Genomic DNA, 22052 nt, shown 5'->3' on the forward strand with positions numbered 1-22052 from the left:
AATACAAGCTCAATAGATGAGTTTTTGAGAGGTTTTGGACAAAGTGGCCACGTTCGGAAGTGTTCCCGGGAGCCTGGTTCTCTCAGGGAAATGGACAAATTTTGATTAGCACCGAAACCCATCTTGCGACATATCAAACTCCATGATTTTGAAAGACACGCACAACACATGTTTTTTTGAGAGGTTTTGGACACATTGGCCTCGTCCGAAAGTGTTCCCGAGAGCCTGGTTCTCTCAGGGAAGCGGACAAATTTCGAATAGCACCAAAACCCATCTTGCGACACACCAAACTCCATGATTTTGAAAGACAAGCTCAATAGATGAGTTTTTGAGAGGTTTTGGGCATATTGGCCACATCCGGAAGTGTTCCCGGGAACCTGGTTCCCTCAAGAAAGTGGACAAATCTTGCCTAGCACCAAAACCCATCTTGCGACACATCAAACTCCATGGTTTTTAAAGACAACCTCAATAGATGGGTTTTTAGAGATTTTGGACACATTGGCCACGTCCGGAAGTGTTCCCGGGAACCTGGTTCCCTCAGGGAAGCAGACAAATTTCGATAAGCACCGAAACTCATCTTGCGACACATCAAACTTCATGGTTTTGAAAGACAAGCTCAATAGATGTTTTTTTTAGAGATTTTGGACACATTGGTCACGTCCGGAAGTGTTTCCGGGAAATTGGTTCCCCCAAGAAAGTGGACAAATCTTGCCAGCACCAAAACCCATCTTGCGATATATCAAACTCTGATTTTTAAAAACAAGCACAATACATGATTTTTTGACAGATTTTGGACACGTTGATCACGTCCGGAAGTGTTCCCAGGAGCCCGGTTCCTTCAGGGAAGTGGACAAATTTTGATTATCACCGAAACCCATCTTGCGACCCATCAAACTCCATGATTTTAAAAAACAAGCTCAATACAGGTTTTGGACAAAGTGGCCACGACCGGATATGTTCCCGAAAGCCTGGCTCCCTCAGGGAAGCGGACAAATTTCGATAAGCACCGAAACCCATCTTGCGACACATCAAACTCCATGGTTTTGAAAGACAACCTCAATAGATGAGTTTTTGAGAGGTTTTGGACACATTGACCACATCCGGAAGTGTTCCCGGGAGCCTGATTCCCTCAGGGAAGCGGACAAATTTCGATAAGCACCGAAACCCATCTTGCGACACATAAAACTCCATGGTTTTGAAAGAGAACCTCAATAGATGGGTTTTCGAGAGGTATTGGACACATTGGTCACGTCCGGAAGTGTTTCCGGGAAATTGGTTCCCCCAAGAAAGTGGACAAATCTTGCCTAGCACCAAAACCCATCTTGCGATGATTTTTTTTACAGGTTTTGGACACGTTGATCACGTCCGAAAGTGTTCCCGGGAGCCCGGCTCCCTCAAGGAAGTGGACAAATTTTGATTATCACAGAAACCCATCTTACGACCCATCAAACTCCATAATTTTTAAAGACAAGCTCAATAGATGAGTTTTTGAGAGGTTTTGGACACATTGACCACATCCGGAAGTGTTCCCGGGAGCCTGATTCCCTCAGGGGACCGTACAAATTTCGATTAGCAACGAAACCCATTTTGCGGCATGTTCAACTCCACGATTTTGAAAGACAAGCACAATACATGAATTTTTGAGAGATTTTGGACACACTGGCCACGCCCGGGAGTGTTCCCGGGAGCCTGGTTCTCTCAGCGAAGCTGTCAAATTTTGATTGGCTCCAAAACCCATCTTGCGACATATCAAACTTCATTATTTTGCTTGACTTTCAAAATCATGGAGTTTGTTACGTCACAAGATGAGTTTCGGTACTAATCTTAATTTGTTTACTTCCTTGATTCCTCCCTCCCTCCCTTGAACCAGGTTCCCAAGAAAACTTCCGCTCGTTGCCAATGTGTCCAAAATCTTAAAAAAAAATCATATGTTCAATTTGTCTTTCAAAATCATGGAGTTTGATATGTCGCAAGATGGGTTTCGGTGCTAATCGAAATTTGTCCGCTTCCCTGAGAGAACCAGGCTCCCGTGAACACTTACGGACGAGGCCAATGTGTCCAATACCTCTCAAATATCATGTGTTGTGTGTGTCTTTCAAAATCATGGAGTTTGATATGTCGCAAGATAGTTTCGGTGCTAATCAAAATTTGTTCACTTCTCTGAGGGAACCAGGCTCCCGGGAACACTTCCGAACCTGGCCAATGTGTCCAAAATCTCTCAAAAACTCATCTATTGAGCTTGTCTTTCAAAATCATGGAGTTTGATATGTCGCAAGATGGGTTTTGGTGCTAGGCAAGATTTGTCCACTTTCTTGAGGGAACCAGGTTCCCGGAAACACTTGCGGATGGGCCAATGTGTCAAAAATCTCGCAAAAACTCATCTATTGAGCTTGTCTTCCAAAATCATGGAGTTTGATATGTAGCAAGATGAGTTTCGGTGCTAATCGAAATTTGTCCACTTGCTTGAGGGAACCAGGCTCCCGGGAACACTTCCGAACGTGGCCAATGTGTCCAAAATCTCTAAATAAAAAACATCTATTGAGCTTGTTTTTCAAAATCATGGAGTTCGGTGTGTCGCAAGATGGGTTTCGGTGCTATTCGAAATTTGTCCGCTTCCCTGATGGAACCAGGCTCAGGAACACTTTCGGACGAGGCCAATGTGTCCAAAACCTCTAAAAAAACATATGTTGTGCGTGTCTTTCAAAATCATGGAGTTTGATATGTCGCAAGATGGGTTTCGGTGCTAATCAAAATTTGTCCATTTCCCTGAGAGAACCAGGCTCCCGGGAACACTTCCGAACGTGGCCACTTTGTCCAAAACCTCTCAAAAACTCATCTATTGAGCTTGTATTTCAAAATCATGGAGTTTGATATGTCACAAGATGGGTTTCGGTGCTAATCGAAATTTGTCTACTTCCTTGAGGGAACCAGGCTCCTGGGAACACTTCCGGGTGTGGCCAATGTGTCCAAAACCTCCCAAAAACTCATCTATTAGGATTTTCTTCCAAAACCATAAAGTTTGATATGTCGTAAGACTGGGTTGTGTCCACTTGAAAAGTGTCCACCACCCCAGGGATACCCCAGGAACCAGGTTTCCGCTACATCCGGAACCATGTCTTGGTGATACAACTGTAGCAAAACTAACTTCTGATGCTGGTCAATGAGGATTGACCACGTTTGCATCAGCATTCTAGTCACTGTCGTTCATTTATCAATGGTTTTAAAAAATGACCCGTTTTTGACTGCATCTGACCCAGGACCCCCCCTTAATAAATCCGGCCGGATTGGCACCATGGTCAAATCAAGTCATGTACCAAAAAATAGACATGATAACGCTTCTTCCCTGAAAATTTCACGGCAATCGGACGAAAAATGAGCCTACACGGGTTATTTCAATTTTGATTTCTAGGTCAGACCGAAACGGGTTAAAGAAGTACTTTACATCAAACGAAGCGCAGAAGAACTGACGTCAGCACAACTGAAGTGGAATTTCAATCCTCCAGCAATTCCCCACATGGGAGGAGTCTGGGAAAGACTTGTGCGTTCTACGAAAGATATTCTAAAGACCATAGACGATGAAAGGCGGCTGACGGATGAAATTCTGGCAACTACCATTGCTGAAACAGGCGATATCTTCAACAACCGACCACCAGCGGAAGCTTTGAGGGATTCGTATAAGCGATCACAGGAGATATCCGACTAGATGTGGAAGAGGTGGATAAAAGAGTACGTTCCATCCATAAACCAGCGTACTAAGTGGTTTGGTGAAGCGGCGAACTTGAAGAACGGTGACTTGGATTACATTGTTGAAGGCGATAAGTGCAAATGTTGGGTGCGCGGAATTGTCCAGGAACCGATAGTTTCTGGAGATGGCAGAGTTCGTTGAAACGATGAAACAAAATTTATTCGCCATTTCATTAACATTCTGACTCGCATTTAAACAGTCCCAATAGACATGTTGAAGATCGCCGCAGAGCTACTCATAATCCAGACCTGGCTTATCGTCTGCACCATGCGAGTATGATGCATATTCACAGGCAACAAAGCAACTACAGCAGAGTTGACGACTGGTTTATAATTATCGGAACTGAACACAAGGTCCAGTGTACGGTAGTATTGATTACAATAGTAATAATTATTCTGCATCATTTCGTCAAGCAGTGCAGCACTAGATGCAGGAACAGACAGTGTTAGAACGTTACCATCAGCATTCAGAACCAAAGGGCAATTCTCCCTGGAGTTCCTCCAAAATTCTGCCAAGAACATTTTATGAATTTCTTCAAGGCGAGCTTCAAGGACTCTTCAGAAATTCCCTTTATATATTTACGTGATTCACATGGAATTCTATCCTCCAAACTCACCTCCCACCAGATCGCACAATGTCTTCAGTAAATTCTAACAAGAATTCCTCCAAAACATCTTTAAAAATAGCTCGAAATTTCTCCAGGAATTCCTCAGAAACTATGCACCTACCAACAGCCGGGAAACCCTAAAAGATTATAAGAAGCAATTCCTGGATACTTTCTTTATGTTATTTTTATTATTATTATTATTTTATTTATCATCCATCTGACAGAAGTCTTGCTACTTAAACTATTTTAAAATTATTTGCGCGCATTGAACGTATAATTTTCTGTCTAAATACTGACGAAGACATACCAAACTCAAACAAGTAGGCTACATCATTGAAGGCAGTTATTATAGAGGATATCGGTTCATAACAGCCATATAAAGACCGATGAAAATAGGTAGCAAGCATCCGTTCAAGGCTTCTACGTTGTACCCTGTTAGGAGCATTCAGAGATAGCCTTGCAAGAAGATTCGGAGAGTCTATTTTACCGTTTAGCACCTTGGCAGTCACAGCTTGTTGAATGGTCCGCCGTTGCTCAAGCGGTTCTATTCCAAGCAAACAACAGCGGGCAGTTTATGGTGGGAGGTCCCTCCATGGAAGCAGCCGTAGAGCATAGCGTACACATCGTTTTTGAGTTCGTTCCAGCCTGCCAATCCAGTTCGCTTGATATGGACACCACACAACAGACGATGATTCCAAAATCGACCGAACTAGTGAGGTACAAAGTGTTTTAGACAGCGAATATCAGTAAAATCTTTTGTTGTCCTCATGATGAATCCCAACTGACGATTTGTACGATCGATGATTTCTGAACGATGATCGTTGAAGGTTAGTCTCCCACATCTTTTACTTGACAGACCCTTTGAATAGCTATTTCGCCAATTTTGTAATCCTTTTGAGCAGTGGCTGTAGAGCGGTGGAAGGTTATTATGAAACACTTTTTGATGATGAGCGTCATGCGAATAACTTCGCACTAACGGACGTAAGCATTCAGCAAAACTTGCAATCGTCCACAGTCAGCTAGACATTCAACGACAACATAAATCTTGAGATCGTCGGCGAATAAAAATCTGCATCTAATGCCTAGCAGAACAGCGACATCGTTAAAATAGATTGAAAAAAGAAGTGCTACAAGATTACTTCCTTGAGGTACACCCGAGAACTTTGAGAACCAGCTGGAGGAATGCAATCCTTTCTTCACGCAAAGTCTTCTGTTGCGAAAATATGACTCCAACGACTCCAGCATTGCGTTCGAGGTATCAAGTTTGGCTAGCTTGCACAACAAGATGCGATGGTCGATTTTGTCGAAGGCTGCCTTCAGATCGGTGTAAACGACATCAACTTGCTTCCCATCCTCTAGGTGATTGATGTAACTTGAAGTGAAGTAAAGAAGATTAGTTGTTACTGACCTGCCAGGGTAGAATCCGTGTTGATCAGTTGAAATTATTGTTTTCGTTTGTTCGAACAGATAATTATTGATGATTATCTCAAACAGCTTGGAGCCGGCGCACAGTGACGTGATACTCCTGTAGTTCCCAACGTCGCTTTTATCACCATGCCTATAGATTGGGATCATAAAGGATCTTTTCCATTGCACAGGGAACCTTTTTTTGCTTTAGCGAAAGGTTGAAGATGTAGCGTAACGGAATGGCAAGTACATCAATGCACTTTTCGCAGCAACTCGCAAGTTATCTCCAGTCACGAGTGGAATACCAATGTAACACAGATTTTCGGGTACATTTGAGGCAGCTAGTGTTGCATCATCAGCTGTTGCACAATCAGTATTATAGACGCTCGAAAAATGCTTTGCGAAAAGTTCACATTTTTCCGAAGCAGTTGTTGCTATTTCGCCGACAAGGGATACTATTGCAGGCACACCCTCGTTCTATTTACGCTTAGAGCTCACGAAGTTCCAGAATCGTTTAGGATGTCGACGGAGGCTTATTTGTATTGTGTCAACATACTGCATGTAAAGATGATTGTTGAGCGAAGGTATTCTCGGAGAAAATCGCGGAGGAATTTCTGGTTTGAATCCCTGGAGGATTTTTCGGCTAATTTCCTCAATAATTTAGTTAGGGAAACTGTTCCGTTTTTCATCTCACTGAACATATATTTATCTCATAGCAAAACAGAGAAATACAGCACCATTCACGGCGGTGCACAGGTAGGTCTAAACAACATGGGATTTTTATGCATTTTCAGTAAAGCATATCGCTCTCTTAAAGAAGTTTTCCCCATCCGTATTTCATTAAGACATGTTTTGTTCGATGAAATTAATCGGAAAAGTCAAAATTGGTGGATTTTTTTTTAAATAACTATCTGGGAATTGACGACTGAAGTTTTTCTATGAAGATTGAATTTCTTTCGGCGATAGCAGTCTTAATAAGTAGCAAATACTTTATTGCTCCTACATCCGACGTTTCGGTTAATTTATTTAACCTTCTTCAAGGGGTTAGGAGTATGTATTTTTGTTGGTGTGTAGTGCCCTACATTTAGTTGTCGTGGTTTTATAATGGCGTCCGCTTTTATTCATGCGTAGCGATTTTTGCGTACCACACTGTATTAAGTTTTTATAGGTATTTCAAAAAGCTCTCTATCCTTGGTTAAAGTTTAATTTGTACGCTTAATCGCGACACCTCGACTTTCGACTTTCATAAACTTTCAAATCCATTATTTTATCGATTCCATAGAATGCAAATTTTTTCTCCTTCCAATGTTTGTTGGTTTACAGAAATCATATACGCCCGAATTGCAAATCGATCACGAAATTACGATAATTTTGATATTTTAACAGCCCAAATCAAAAATCAAAATGATCAGAGACGTTTAAGCTAATCAAAATCTAGTGATTCGATGCATTTTGGCACAAAAATTCACAAATTTCAATCCAGTGCACAGGTAGATTGAGGTTAGGGAAACGCAACTGCGAAATGGTTTATCATGCGAATTCCAAGAGGATGTATAGAATTCTGTACGTACCTCGGCTAGTTGGTCGATGCATGTCGACAATATTTTTCTCCCATTTAGTCAACTGCACTACGCTGAAATATTGCACAAACCCATTACCGCCCACACCTCTTTTCTAGAAAATGTGTAGCCTTTTAGAATCTTACCCATCAAAAACAGAACTTGCAACAATATTCGAGAAGGCATTCCATTCTCAATTCCCAGATTTCGACAATCACCAACTTAATGCCGAGAAAGAACGTGCCTTCGATAACAACCAACCGGCGTACATCATCCTTCCTGTTTTCGATTACTATCACCATGGTCAAATCGGTAAGCCATTCGGCGAATCCACTTCAAAATACAGTACCAAGAAGCCTAACCGTAAAAAAATAATCGAAAAGAAAGTACCTTGCACTCAAGTACAACGATTTACGAGGCTGAAGCTCTCGCAAGGTTAATCGAATGGAAGTCAAGTTTTCTGATGCCGCCGAAATCGGTCCATTTCTTTCCTCCCATTTTTCTTGTGGTCGATACACCGAACGACTATCGAGTTGGTAGTAAAAGAAGATCCGACGATTGGTTGATTTATTTATACACACTCAGGAGCATCCCCATCCGGTGAGGTTTTTACATCCCCATACATCCACACACGTGTTACACATAATCATGGAAAATCCGATTAATATGGAACAGGAGAAGCCACCACCGACGAACAGGTCGGTTTTGCTTATCATCCACAAAACAAATGCCACCGCATTGTCCTAAGCGTAGGAGGTGGAGGGAACCACGACGATGAGACGAAAGCGTTTCGTCAGTACACAAACAGGCTGATAGCAGCGGCTAGAGCTATAAGTATATCAACCATACACCACTGTCTGACATTTGCAGATTCTATAGCAGAAAGAAATCAACGACAGGAAGCAGATCTCGAGTATGAAAAGATTTGCTTAGGAATGCGACACATGTAGAGGCGAAAATTCCAAACTTACGCAACGTGTTATCATCATAATGTCAATTACAAGTTAAAACATTGCACGGAGAGGTTCATTTCGTAATAAGCATATTTAGAGAATATGTTCCTATTTGATTGATACTATTGATTAGATAAACATCCTAAACTAATATTGCACGATGATATCGACAGTACATAGGTTTATGTCAAAAAGAGTCATCAACAAATTACTTCAGTTTGCACAATCCATGTCAAAGTTGTATTCTACCCATATGCAAATTTGAATATTGCTCGAAGCGCATAAGGAGTAATGAGAGCACACACTCACATAACTAGCTGATGTAGATTTTGCTGGTGGAGTCACGTGATAGAAAATAAACTTCCCTCGTAGGATATTTTGTTTTGAATGTCACTGTCTCTTATTTCGATATACTAACGTACATAAATAGTTATTATAGAGAATGAAAATTAGAACAATGATTCTAAAGACACAACATTGGTTTGATGATGAGAGAAAATGTAAAATACATATTTCAAGAATAACTTTGTGAAAAATGGCAGCATTTGTTTAATCTGAAAATATGTTCATACAGTCAAACCTCCATGAGTCGATGTTCTATGACTTGATATCGACTCATGGAAGCAAATTATTCAATACTAAAAATTATTTTCTGGGTTACTGTGCTTAGAGCTTTCCCAAGATTTTCTATTCCACATCTCGATATTTCCATGAGTCGATGGTGCCTTCAATATTGACTCATGGAGGTTTGACAGGTTAGGAGGTTATTAAAGCTTGTTTAGTGGAATATCTTCCCCTATCTTATGGCAAAGTTGGTACTATTCCATTTGATTCCACCACGTTGTAATCTTTCTTCGACCTCAACTGTAAGACCGTCTTCAGTGTCTCGTACTTGACTCGACTTGTCGTTTATTTTAATGTTTTTGGTACAGTGTCGGAGCAAGTTTTTTGATATCCGGAGAATAAATCAGGGGAATTCCTCGAAGAAAACATACAAAATGTGGACTATCTTCGAAGATAATTCGAGGACTCCTTTCCGTAGAAATTCTTTCAGCTATCAAAGGCATTTTCTCTTAGAATATATTCAGATGTTGTCCCATGATTCTTCCATGACTTTGGAATACCATTCATCAATGACCAAAACAGAAAGAGTAAAGAACTTGATTTTCCGCATTTGTAACTAATATTTTATCTCTTTATATAAATCTCCCAACTCCCAAGTGTTTCGCATGCCCAGAAAAGAGATAATAATATGTGGCATAATTATTTCAAAGCACACATTTGCCCGTAATAAAGAAACTGGTAAGGTAACTGGTTTACTTCGCCAACTTCCCCATTTTAAATAGAAGTAACAAACAGAGGATTATTTGTTTGTACAGCAATGAAAAATTGCAACCTGATTTGTTAAACCGCAAACAAATCCGTCTGCTTTTCCCTTTTATTCAAGAGATGGATAGTCGACGAAAAAAAACCTCTTTTTGCTACATTCGCCCTTTCACCTGATAGAGCTTGAGATGACTCATTTTTTATCAGCATGAATGGTGAATGGCTACATGACGGCTAGATGAATCATCCTCGATAGTATAGTGGTCAGTTTCCTCATAAAATTATTGTATACGTGTTTGTTAAACGAAAGTAACGTAAATACTCTATATTGATTTTCTATAATAGATAGAGCTTGTTATATCACATTGATTTTCTGCAATTTGCATGAAGCCCTTTTCACGAACGCCAAAATAAGCTGATCTTGTCCTAAGGGTCCAAACATTATACGAAGTATACAAAATATTCAAAATTTAATGTCTGAATTCTTATATTGTTATTCAATTTCTAATCCCCCGGACTGTAGAATCCCTTTCCCAGTAAACAAAACCGAAAATACTCACCGGCCATGTCAAATCACGTTGCAACCACCACCCCGGGAGAATTCCTTCATACAACAATAACAAAAATAACAAACGGTGATCTCCGCGCGGTGGCAGTCAATCAACGCGCGTCCCAAACTTTTACGCCTTTTCGCAAAACTTTTCTCTTATTTTTCACGGCAATAACCGGAGTCGGCGACGGCGATGTTGATGATGCCGGTTAGGATACTCCCTGCTCATGAAATCGGTGGTACACTTCAACGAAACTCCTTTCGATTTTTCCTCGTTTCACTTTATCCTGTTCAGCACAAAAAAAATAACTCCTTTTTCTTCTTTTCACCAGTGAAACTGTGTTGTTGTTTTTCTTTTCAGAGGGACTGCTTCCTGCCTCCTTGCGATTTTTTTGCCGAAACACTACTCACTCTCTCGCTCTTCTTCCGTCTGGCTTGTTATCGCACGACAGCAGCCGCACCAAACGCACACAACGGCGAAATACGCGATCTTCTGATGGTCACCGCACAGTATGACACCACTACCTTCAGGTGGTGTTCTCGCTCGCTCACACCTGCGCCGCACAATCTACCGACTGCAAAAGAGAAGGACTGTATTTTTGCCTTCGCTACACAACTGCCGTGTTGTTTGCTTCCTTCTTCTTTGAAACTCACTGCTGCACTCTTCGCCTGAACTTACGCACTCCAAAATTCTGAAACGTGTTTGACTTTTCCTTTCGCAAAAACCCACTTTTCACTTATCGATTCCCTTCGCGATCATACCAGAACACACGATGGAATAACACTCGCTAGAATTACAGGAAAAGAAAACGGAAACCGTCACTTTTGTCGCAATAATTTCTTGGACAATCCGAGCTGCCGTTTTGCTAGTCTCCTTCTCTTGGTCGATTTGAAAACGAACGTCGAACGGAATATTGTTCGTCGTCCGTCACCGAACGCTGATCTGCTGCTACAGTGAGTGGGGCACTCTTCACGTTTCTTGTGTTGATGACGGCGATGACGTTCGCAGTGTTGCCAAATATTATATTATTCTGTATTTGTATGGATTTTGACATTAGCATTACTTCGTGTAAATTTTCCGAATAATACACGTTTATAAGGATTTTTGGCAGAACCAATCAACTATTTCCATAAACTAGAGTACCTACAAAATTATTATTAATAAAAATTGGCAACCATCGATGTCGGTTGCTGTCACACGCACACACTTGGGCAAGGTCGCCGCCGTCTCCGCAGCGAACGGGGCGCGAAAAAAACTCACACACGAACACCGCGTGACGTCTTTGCACAAAGCTGATTCGCAAAAACTCGGCTTGAGAACCGCCACTCACTATACAGTATCTGTTGGTTGGCTCTCTTCGCTCTCTTCACCGGCTGACATGTGGTAGTGCAATTCGTGGAGCGACTTCTGGTTGTGTATTTTACTACGATTTACGTTTCGTGCGATTGATGACAAATGAAATGGCAAAGTTCCATCATTCGCATCATTCATCGCGAGAGGTGAAAATACACGGTGCTGAGACGTGAATATTCAGTGCTGCCAGTAGAGCAGAGCTTTAAATATTCGATTATTTTTTATGAAGCCCATAAAAAGATATTTTAGTTACAATGACTACAGCGACAATCTTTATCTTGTAACTAAAATATCTTTTAGCGCATTCCCCTTCTCTGTCACTTCACTTCTAAACAGTGGTCTAGGAGGTTTTCTGAACATTTTGTTTAATTCAAGAGGGTTCGAAAAAAAAATTCTAAAAATTTTGTCTCTGGGGAGATTTTATAAGGCTATCTGGCTTTTATCGTCTTTCTCTTGCACGCGCACAGACGAGATAGGGTTTGTTTTCATACGGAAACGCTTCAAATCCTATCTTTTCCGTGCGCGTGCAAGAGAAAGAATATTAAACGTCAGATAGCCTTATGCTTAATTTTGCATATACAATCTATGTGATGAAAAAACATAAATTGCATCATAGGGCACTGCACGGAAATATCTCTTTCTCTTTTGTTCTTCATAAATTTTGACGTTTACTGGCCTTGTTGTTTTCTAATTTCTTTGCAGCAAGAAAGAGACAAAGCAGTCCGTGCAGTGCCCTATTGGTTTGCCATTTTGACTCTAGTCTAACTTTTGACAAGGGCCTAAGCAAAAACACCTCGAACACTTTAAACAGGAAATTAACTTGAAAACGGCTTGTCCGATCGCTTTGATGTCTTCGCAAAGTTTTAGGTAATCATTGGGGCTATGTGAAAAAAGGGCCCTCCTTAGCCGTGCGGTAAGACGCGCGGCTACAAAGCAAGACCATGCTGAGGGTGGCTGGGTTCGATTCCTGGTGCCGGTCTAGACAATTTTCGGATTGGAAATTGTCTCGACTTCCTTGGGCATAAAAGTATCATCGTGTTAGCCTCATGATATACGAATGCATAAATGGTAACTTGGCTTAGAAACCTCGCAGTTAATAACTGTAGAAGTGAAACTGCGAGGCGGCAGTGGGGGATGTAATGCCAATGAAGAAGAAGAAGAATGTTCTAGAAAGATGAAGCAGAATTATCAACGAATTCGCCTGACACAAAAAAATTTGGAATCAAAACCATTTGCGGCACCATACTAATGGTATTGTTTAATCATGACTTTAAACTACCGGCAAAATCTATCACTTTTATTTTAATTCAATGGATTTCCAACAAAAAAGTCGTTCCTAAATTCATCATTGATGTGGAAAGTGAATATTTTGAGCAATTAAATAATTGTGTGACATCAAAAACGATTTAAAAGTTTTGATTAAAGCCAAAATCTGCCATTTTCACTTTCCCTTGATTTTTAACATACGTGGGGCAAGTGGGACATATTTGAACAACATTTTTGATAGAGCCATTTTACCTGTTTTTAGATTGTTGTCTAGTGAAAAATAACTTCGACACTCATATATCATATGGATCTGATTCAAATGCAGTTGATATCGTTGGTTTAGTTGTTAAGAAGTAGTGTACAGTTGATTTACCAAATGAGTATTATACTTTCCGAAAATTATCTGCCTCCTGGAAAAAAGCAATGGTTATAACTATGCAAAATTTTCCGTTTACAGTGCAAACAATCTACTTATTCTACAATAGATCAACAGGTTTTGTCTTGTATTTTGTTATTTTTAAACTTTGCATCAGATTAACAGATTTTAAGATAAATAAAGTGCTTAAGACATAAATTGGCCATTACGTTCTGTTACAAATTTACAACACCGCCTGAATAAAACGTTCCTTTTGAGATTCTAATTTATGTAATAATTTGTGTTAAACAGAGAAACATTCATTCGAAAAGTGAACAAAGATTTGCTCATCTCTTCCATCTAACACATTTGGTAAGAAAGTAAGCTGTTGTCTTGATTTCATATCTGCTAACATTGTAATCCCTTTCTTTTGCCAAAAACAAAAGTCTGGCATGCAATAAACCTCCATCCATGATCTGAAATACTACGACTCAGAAATTACATGAGCATTATATCTATATTTTTCAAATTAGTTTCGTTCGACAGTATAGAACAGAATAGGTCCCACTTGCCCCGTTTGAAGGGGTAAGTGGGTCCCACAGGTAAATTTATTTAAGTCACTAACAAAATTTTTGTAACTGAATAAATGGCTTACAACACGTCTACACTTCAACAACGGAAGCATATAATGATGTATCCGTGGTTAATGTCCTGAAATACCCTGTTTTCTAAATATGCTTCAGCGATTTTGCTGAACTAGCGTTTTTTTAGGTCCCACTTGCCCCGGGGTACCTTATATGAATTAGTATCCAAATTGTTTTGGCCTTGCATGAATTAAGTAATATAGCAAAAAGTTGAAATTGTAGAGTCTTAACAGTGAGTTTTCTTGAAAACTTTATTGAACTAAGATCAATCATTCGAATATTTTCCTCTCCAAATCATTGCCACTAGATCGGGTAGTTTGTCTGGCCAATTTCAAATCTACAGCAACTAATTTAGTAATCAGGAAGAATTCCAAATCGTTTTTAAGCAAGTTTAGTAATCCTTGCAACAGGTGTCCATCTTGAAATGTATTATTACCTTCTGAACTATCTTAAGCTTGTTATCTGCTTGTCGTTGTCACAATGAATAAAATGCTACTTCTGTTATACTTGCCAACTATAACAGGAGAGCGTTTGATTGAAATATCATATATCATTATACGATATATATAAACGTTTCGAAGATAACCCGTCTTTAGGTTAGTCATTTCGCCAACCATAGTGTAACTTAACGCTACATCATTACGTCTAGGGTTTGTTCACAAATTATGTAACGCTAGTTTTAGCAATTTCGGGCCACCACCTTCCCCTCCGTAACACATTTTGTAAGGACGTGTTTTCTTTGTAAGAGCCATAACTCCTGACTTGAGACCCGCCCTTCTTGCATAACGCAATTTGTGAACAGCTCCCTAGTACTTGCACCCTGCACTTGCTAGTCTGCAGGCAGCAGGGACTACGTTCAAGGGCTTGACGATCCCTCCCCAGGCCATCTGCGAGTTGTGGGACTTGCCTAGGATGTGGTGGGGTTTGACAGTGGGCCCTGTTAAACCTCTATAAAAAGCTGCATGTATCCGCAAGTAGGCCTCACTAAAGCGACCGTGTGCCGCTCAAAGCGCACAAGCCCAAGTCCTGGTGTTAGGTGGGACACTAAACAGCCCTGACATGGCGGCCCTCCGACGAGACAGGAGGTTTGCGCAGGCCCAATAAGCCGCCTTTAAAAACAAACATTACGAACGACATAGAAGATAATACGACTCGATACAATCGGCAAAGACCTCGGCGACGAATAAAAGGATCACGATTTGAAGCTTGGAACATGGAACTGCAAGTCGCTAGGACAGACAGGTTGCGAGAGGATAATCTACGATGAATTACATCCCCGCAACTTCGACGTCGTAGCGCTGCAGGAAATCTGCTGGACAGGACAGAAAGTGTGGAAAAGCGGGCATCGATCGGCTACCTTCTACCAAAGCTGTGGCACCACCAACGAGCTGGGAACTAGCTTCATAGTGCTGGGAAAGATGCGCCAACGCGTGATTGGGTGGCATCCAATCAACGCAAGGATGTGCAAGCTGAGGATAAAAGGCCGTTTCTTTAACTACAGCACCATCAACGTGCACTGCCCACACGAAGGGAGATCCGACGACGAGAAAGAAGCGTTCTATGCGCAGCTGGAGTAGACATACGATGGATGCCCACAGCGGGACGTCAAAATCGTCATCGGTGACATGAACACTCAGGTTGGAAGGGTGGAAATGTATAGACCGGTCATCGGACCGGGTAGTCTGCATACCGTATCGAACGAAAACGGCCAACGATGCATAAACTTTGCAGCCTCCCGTGGAATGGTAGTCCGAAACACTTTCTTCCCCCGCAAGAATATCCACAAGGCCACATGGAAATCACCTAATCAAGTAACGGAAAACCAAATCGACCACGTTCTAATCGACGGTAAATTCATCACGACATCACGAACGTACGTACGTAAGGGTCACGTGCCACAGCCCGATATGTGTAGGGACAAAAACGGGAACCTTCTTACGAGCGAGCGTGAGGTGATCCAAAAGTGGCGGCAGCACTATGAAGAACACGTGAATGGCGATGTGGCAGACAACGGTGGGGGTATGGTAATGAACCTAATGAACCTAAGAGCACGCGCGCAGGACATGCGACTTCCGGCTCCGAATCTCCAGGAAATCCAGGAGGAGATTGGCCAGCTGAGAAACAACAAAGCCGTTGGCCAACTACCAGAACTCAGGAGAGCTATTTAAACACGGTGGTGAGGCACTAGCTAGAGCGCTGTACTGGGTGATTACCAAGGTTTGGGAGGATGAGGTTCTGCCTCAGGAGTGGATGGAAGGTGTCGTGTGTCCCATCTACAAAAAGGGCGATAAGCTGGATTGTAGCGACTACCGCGCAATCACATTTCTGAACGCCGCCTACAAGGTACTCTCCCAAATTGTATGCAGCCGACTCACACTAATTGCAAGAGAGTTCGTGGGGCAGTACCAGGCGGGATTTATGGGTGAACGCTCTACCACAGACCAGGAGTTCGCCAAACGTCAGGTATTGCAGAAATGCCGCGAATACAACGTGCCCACACATCATCTATTTATCGACTTCAAAGCCGCATATGATACAATCGATCGGGACCAGCTATGGCAGCCAATGCACGAAAATGGATTTCCGCATAAACTGATACGGTTGATCAAAGCGACGATGGATCGGGTGATGTGCGTGGTTCGAGTTTCAGGGGCATTCTCGAGTCCCTTCGAAACGCGTAGAGGGTTACGACAAGGTGATGGTCTTTAGTGTCTGCTATTCAACATCGCTTTGGAGGGAGTAATACGAAGGGCAGGAATTGACACGAGTGGCACGATTTTAACGAAGTCCGTCTAGTTATTTGGTTTCGCCGACGACATTGATATCATGGCACGTAACTTTGAGAGGATGGAGGAAGCCTAAATCAGACTGAAAAGCGAAGCTAAACGGATTGGACTAGTCATCAACACGTCGAAGACGAAGTACATGATAGGAAGAGGCTCAAGAGAGGTCAATGTAAGCCACCCACCACGAGTTTCTATCGGTGGTGACGAAATCGAGGTGGTTGAAGAATTCGTGTATTTGGGCTCACTGGTGACCGCCGATAACGATACCAGCAGAGAAATTCAGAGGCGCATAGTGGCTGGAAATCGCACGTACTTTGGACTCCGCAAGACGTTCCGATCGAATAGAGTTCCCCGCCGTACCAAACTGACTATCTACAAAACGCTTATAAGACCGGTAGTTCTCTACGGACACGAGACCTGGACGATGCTCGTGGAGAACTAACGCGCACTGGGAGGTTTAGAAAGGAAAGTGTTGCGTACCATCTATGGTGGGGTGCAGATGGCGGACGGTACGTGGAGGCGGCGAATGAACCACGAGTTGCATCAGCTGTTGGTAGAACCGTCCATCGCTCACACCGCGAAAATCGGACGACTGCGGTGGGCCGGGCACGTAGCCAGAATGTCGGACAGTAACGAGGACGATTTGCGGACCCTCCGCAGGTTGGTGAAGTGCAGCCATGGACCGAGGTGAATGGAGAAGACTTTTATGTGCAGCACAGACCACTCCGGCCTTAGTCTGATAATAAATAAATAAATAGATTGGTTCAGACAGACAGAAGTTCATTGTAGTGGGAAAGACGGCTTTGGCAGGTTTTGTTCTATTATTGGCAGGGGGGTTTTTGTCGACCAAATTTTATGAAATTTGGCCACAATATTCTTTGATATGCAAAGAATGCTTAGGAAATATTTAAGCCTAGTCAGTCATTAAAAAAAACCCTGCCAATAACAGAACAAAACCTGCCAAAGCCGTCATTCCCCCTATATAGATACACAAAAAATTCTTCGAAATATCTATAGGCAACATTAAGGAGTTTTCACAAGAAATTCTTCGGAATTTTCACGGAAAATTCTACAGAATTCAAAATGTTGATTTCAATAAAAAACGAGCAATGGGTAATGTTTTCAACATAACCGCGAGTAGACGTAGGACTTGTATAAACGTAGCGTATTTACATTTAACTTCTAATTTTTGGATCTATGGAGTTTGATTATAGTATTGATATTGGAAACGACAACTTCCATGCTGTGTAGAAATATTAGCAATTTGTTTATTCAAAACTGCTGGAAATAAAACTAATAGGGGGAAAGACGGCTTTGGCAGGTTTTGTTCTATTATTGTCAGGGGGGTTTTTGTCGACCAAATTTTAAGAAATTTGGCCTCAATATTCTTTGATATGCAAAGAATGTTTAGGCCAAATTTGAGCATAATCAGTCAAAAAGCCCCCTGACAATAAAAGAACAAAACCTGCCAAAGCTGTCATTCCCTAATTAAATACATAATTAGAATTGCTTTGTTTCTAACTTTTAAGCCCTTATTTACTCAAGCGAATGTAGGGCACTCATAGATTTCTTATTGATGATAGTATTTGAAATTTAAATATTATATTTATAAAATTTTCAAACTTGGGCAAAATGTGCTATTTTGGGGGAACTATCCCGTTTTCCAAACAAAGAAATACAGCACCAATTTCGTTGCTTCTCTTTGCTAACATGCGTGCTTACTGCTGAAAAAATCACAATAATAAGAACAAGTCAACGAGCAGTAACCCTACTAAAATAGAGGAGGTACTGATAATACATCAACGAAAAATTATTTAATGTTTTGATTCCAAACTCCGAGTCTACATGGCAAATTTAATAATACAATTTCTCAGAACATGAAAAACAACGAATAAGATAAACTTTATTTAAATATTCTTCTGGAAATTATTTTTTGCGGAATTGTTTTTAAAGATTTACTATAATACAGCGAAATTAACGAAAGCGATATTAACACTATTGCTGATTGTGCATCTTTAATTGCTAATGCCTTCTGCAAATAAATGAAAGTAATTATTTTAATCAAATTTTTATTTTCATCAGTGTAGTTGATTTTTTTGAACCATGTTTTAATGTACGTGTCATTTAGTACCAAGCACAACTTAACATATGGTCATATGACATGACTCGTACCTATTCCGGGATCATGTGGATTATGAAACCAAACCAAACTCCGAGCGATGCGATGGGCGATTGCATCCATAGCAACCGACACCACTGCATCCGACCATCATCAAGCACAGAATAACAAAAAAATGCGCCCACTTCTTTCATGCATATTCGCAGACCCACCGGCAGTTCTACTGCTAGTGACTGCATGCTGTCGCTGTGAAGGTAAACAGCGAACGAACGAACGAACGAAAAATGCGCGAGCAAAAAGCACGTCAGTACGCGCTGCTGTCACAAATTGTTATGACTCGCACACGGTAGGCACTGCTTCTTTTATACACAAAGAAAATCTTCCGGTAGACCCGAAGGCCCATGACATACCGCATTCTGATGTCCGTGTTAGGAATGCACGGGATTGGTTACATATACAATTTTTACTGGCTTTGACAAGAATTGAAATTTTCAATAGCTCATCGTTAATAAAGGCGCTAGTAGCGTTCAAAATCTTCCCTTCCAGCGTAACGCTCTTGATTTCCAAAAATCTAAATGACACACAGTATAGTAAAGAAAGACGTAAGTCCTACGTTAAAATCGATTCATAGCATTCCGTTTTGGGATATTGTTAATTGGCCATGAAAATCTTGAAAATCTGCTACTTGCGTATAACATTTTATCTCTAGAAGATTGAATTTGGCACAAAAGTACTATTTTTAAAGCGAAAGGTATTGAAAGCTTTAATATTAAACTCTTTAGTAAGTATCAGTGGCTCTCAGAAGAACCGTTTGCTTTGATGGCATACATTTTCTATCTCCATCTGTTGCGTCATGTTGCAGTGGACTGTGAAACTGAAACTGGGTGCTCTGGGGTGTGCGACGTGTGCTGGTTCCCCAATGAAACCAGCGGGATGCAAACTGCCCTAATGCAGCGACCGACGAACCAGTGATGAATGCCAACCAATTGCGAAAATTATTACTATCTCTCTTGGCCCTGATGAGGGCTGGAAATTAACTCTTTCAAAAGCAACTGGCTGACCGTGGAGTTTCTTGCTCGAAACCAAAACACACACAAACGATTTCATCTAGAATACCGCCGTAAAAGCGACGAATTCCAACCTATTGCGAAAATTATAACTAACTCTCTTCGCCCTGATAAGGGCCGGAAATTAACTCTTTCAGAGGAAACTTGTTGACCAAGGGAGATTCTGGCAGGAAACCATTCTAGAACGTTGTAACTTTTTTTCTCTTTTTCTCTCTTCACCTTTCTCTGCTCAACACTGATGCCGGCCGGTCTCGGCTCAATACTGATGTCGGCCGGTCTCGGCTCGTTTCTGCTGCCGAGCAGAGACCCCTCGGCACTGTTGCGGTGTGTGGTCTAGGCTGGGCTGCTTCTTCTGCTGCTGTGTTCCACTTGATGTTCGTCAAAAAACTGACTTATTCATCGTTGATGATGATAATATCCCGTTGGAAGTTCTGAACAGAATGAGAAGGAAAAATTGCGTCACCCTCTTTATGGCTTATTTTGGTGCGCAGTTGTAGCTTATCCGCTTGCGTCTGCACCCATCAGAATCAAGCGAACAAATGACGCGAGGAACAAGCGGCACCCATATTTATAGGTTTCAGTGCAGTCAATGTTTTGCTTCGAAAACAGTTTTAGGCCTATTGAAACAAGTTTTTTGGGTCATATCAAGTATGAATATGAAAGGCATACTTAAGATCTGTCGATTAAGGGGTTTTCCGAAGAGATCCGTTCACTGGGACAAACGCTATTATCAGTCAAAATCTTTCAACACAGCGTAACGCGGTCGATTTAGAAATATTGAAATGACACCCGGTATAGTGAAGAGAGACGTAAGTCCTACGTCAAAAAAATCTGGTGAACGAAACATGGTTCGAAATTTCAACAGAAAATTTCTTAAAATTTAAACGCATTTTTTTTATTAAATTCATATGGAAAATTCTTCAGAATTTTCAAAGGTAATTTTTCGGAAATTTCACTTAAACACCGGAATTTCTACGTGAAACACGGAAAACTTTTCAAGATTTGAACGTAATTTTTTTTCGGAGTTTACATTGTCCATAAGAAAATCTTTTACAATTCCACTTTAAGCTGAATGTCGTCGAGCCGAAAAAAAAACTTTCGGGGGAAACAGTTATTAAATCAAAAACGGTTTAGTTGAAAATTTCATTTGGCAAAAGCGTTTGCCCTAACAGGTCATTTGACCGAATAAGTCATCTGGCCGAATATGCCGTTCGACTGAAATAGTCGTTTGACAGAAATGGCCATTTGTCCAAATGAGTCATACGGCCGGAAATGTCATTTGCTGAACGGGTGTTATGGTCAAAAATGTCGACCCGTTTGGCCAAATGACTTTTTTGGTAAAATTACCTTTCTGTCAGATCAGAGGCGAACCAGCGACCATTTCGGCAAACGGTATTTTCGATCAAGTGACCTAAATAAAACGACTAAACGACTTTTTCGGCCAAACGATATTTTCGGCCGTATGTTCATTTTTTTAATTGGTATGAACATTTCGGCTAAGCGATAGTTTCGTCCAGATAAATTGCATTCGAATGATAAATTCAGCAAAACACCTCTCGACCATGTGGCCTCCACCAATTCGTCCCTTCCCGTCCTTTGACCGAAAGTCATTTGTTCGAATGTCACTTTGCCGATGACATGTTAAACCGGAAGTCATCTAGCCGAGATTCGTTTACTCGAAACTTGTATTAGACATTCATCCAAACAACTAGTATTTTGGTCAGAAAAGTTGTTTGCCCTTACAAGTCATTTGACTGAAAATGCTGTTTACCCGGAATGGTCGTTTGGCTGAAAATGCCATTTGGTACATTGGGTATTTTGGCAGGAAGAATCAAAACAACCAGTCGGCCGAATGGCATTTTTGGCCAAATGACTTCCCGGCTGAACGATGTTTTCGTCACAATAACCAGTTCAGCATAACGGCACTTTCAATTGAATGTTCATTTCCACCAAATGGCCCTTTCTGCCATTATTAATTCTGCGAAAATGAATCCACGTGTCTTGGAAGGACTCGAGCCCTCAACCTCCTACTTTCTAGATAAGCGTGATAACCGCTACATAACAAGACCACTTAAAGGTTTACTTTGCGGATGCTTGATATTCCCAATCGCCACATGTGCTTTACTGTAGTGAGTTAGATGTGGTGAGTATATTTTGAATCGGCGTGGAAAATTATAGATCAGCGGCGTAACAAATTTTGAAAGGCGGCGCACACCTCTTCATCACGGGTTGACAGCAAGTATGAAGAAAAGTACAACTGATACTCGTACTGTAATCGACCAGTCAAGATTCTAGCCTGAAGCAAGGACGGAAA

At 41.3% G+C, this 22052-nt stretch overlaps 1 protein-coding gene across 8 annotated transcripts in view; it reads right to left on the minus strand.

The window, feature by feature from the left end:
* The window catches only part of LOC134203588 (protein phosphatase PP2A 55 kDa regulatory subunit), a 183137-nt gene that overhangs the window by 78318 nt on the left and 82767 nt on the right, over positions 1-22052 (minus strand). For 6 of the 8 annotated variants that reach the window (XM_062678488.1, XM_062678482.1, XM_062678471.1 and 3 more), the window contains exon 2: positions 10158-10935. The exons of 1 other annotated variant lie outside the window; for it this stretch is intronic. In XM_062678488.1, coding sequence (XP_062534472.1) covers positions 10158-10164 — 7 coding nt within the window. In that variant the 5' untranslated portion in view covers positions 10165-10935. Of the gene's footprint in view, positions 1-10157; positions 11043-22052 lie in introns of those variants that run through there. One more of the 8 variants, XM_062678475.1, reaches the window with a different exon arrangement.

This window comes from Armigeres subalbatus, chromosome 1 (genome assembly GCF_024139115.2).
Source record: "Armigeres subalbatus isolate Guangzhou_Male chromosome 1, GZ_Asu_2, whole genome shotgun sequence".
Taxonomy (NCBI): domain Eukaryota; kingdom Metazoa; phylum Arthropoda; class Insecta; order Diptera; family Culicidae; genus Armigeres; species Armigeres subalbatus.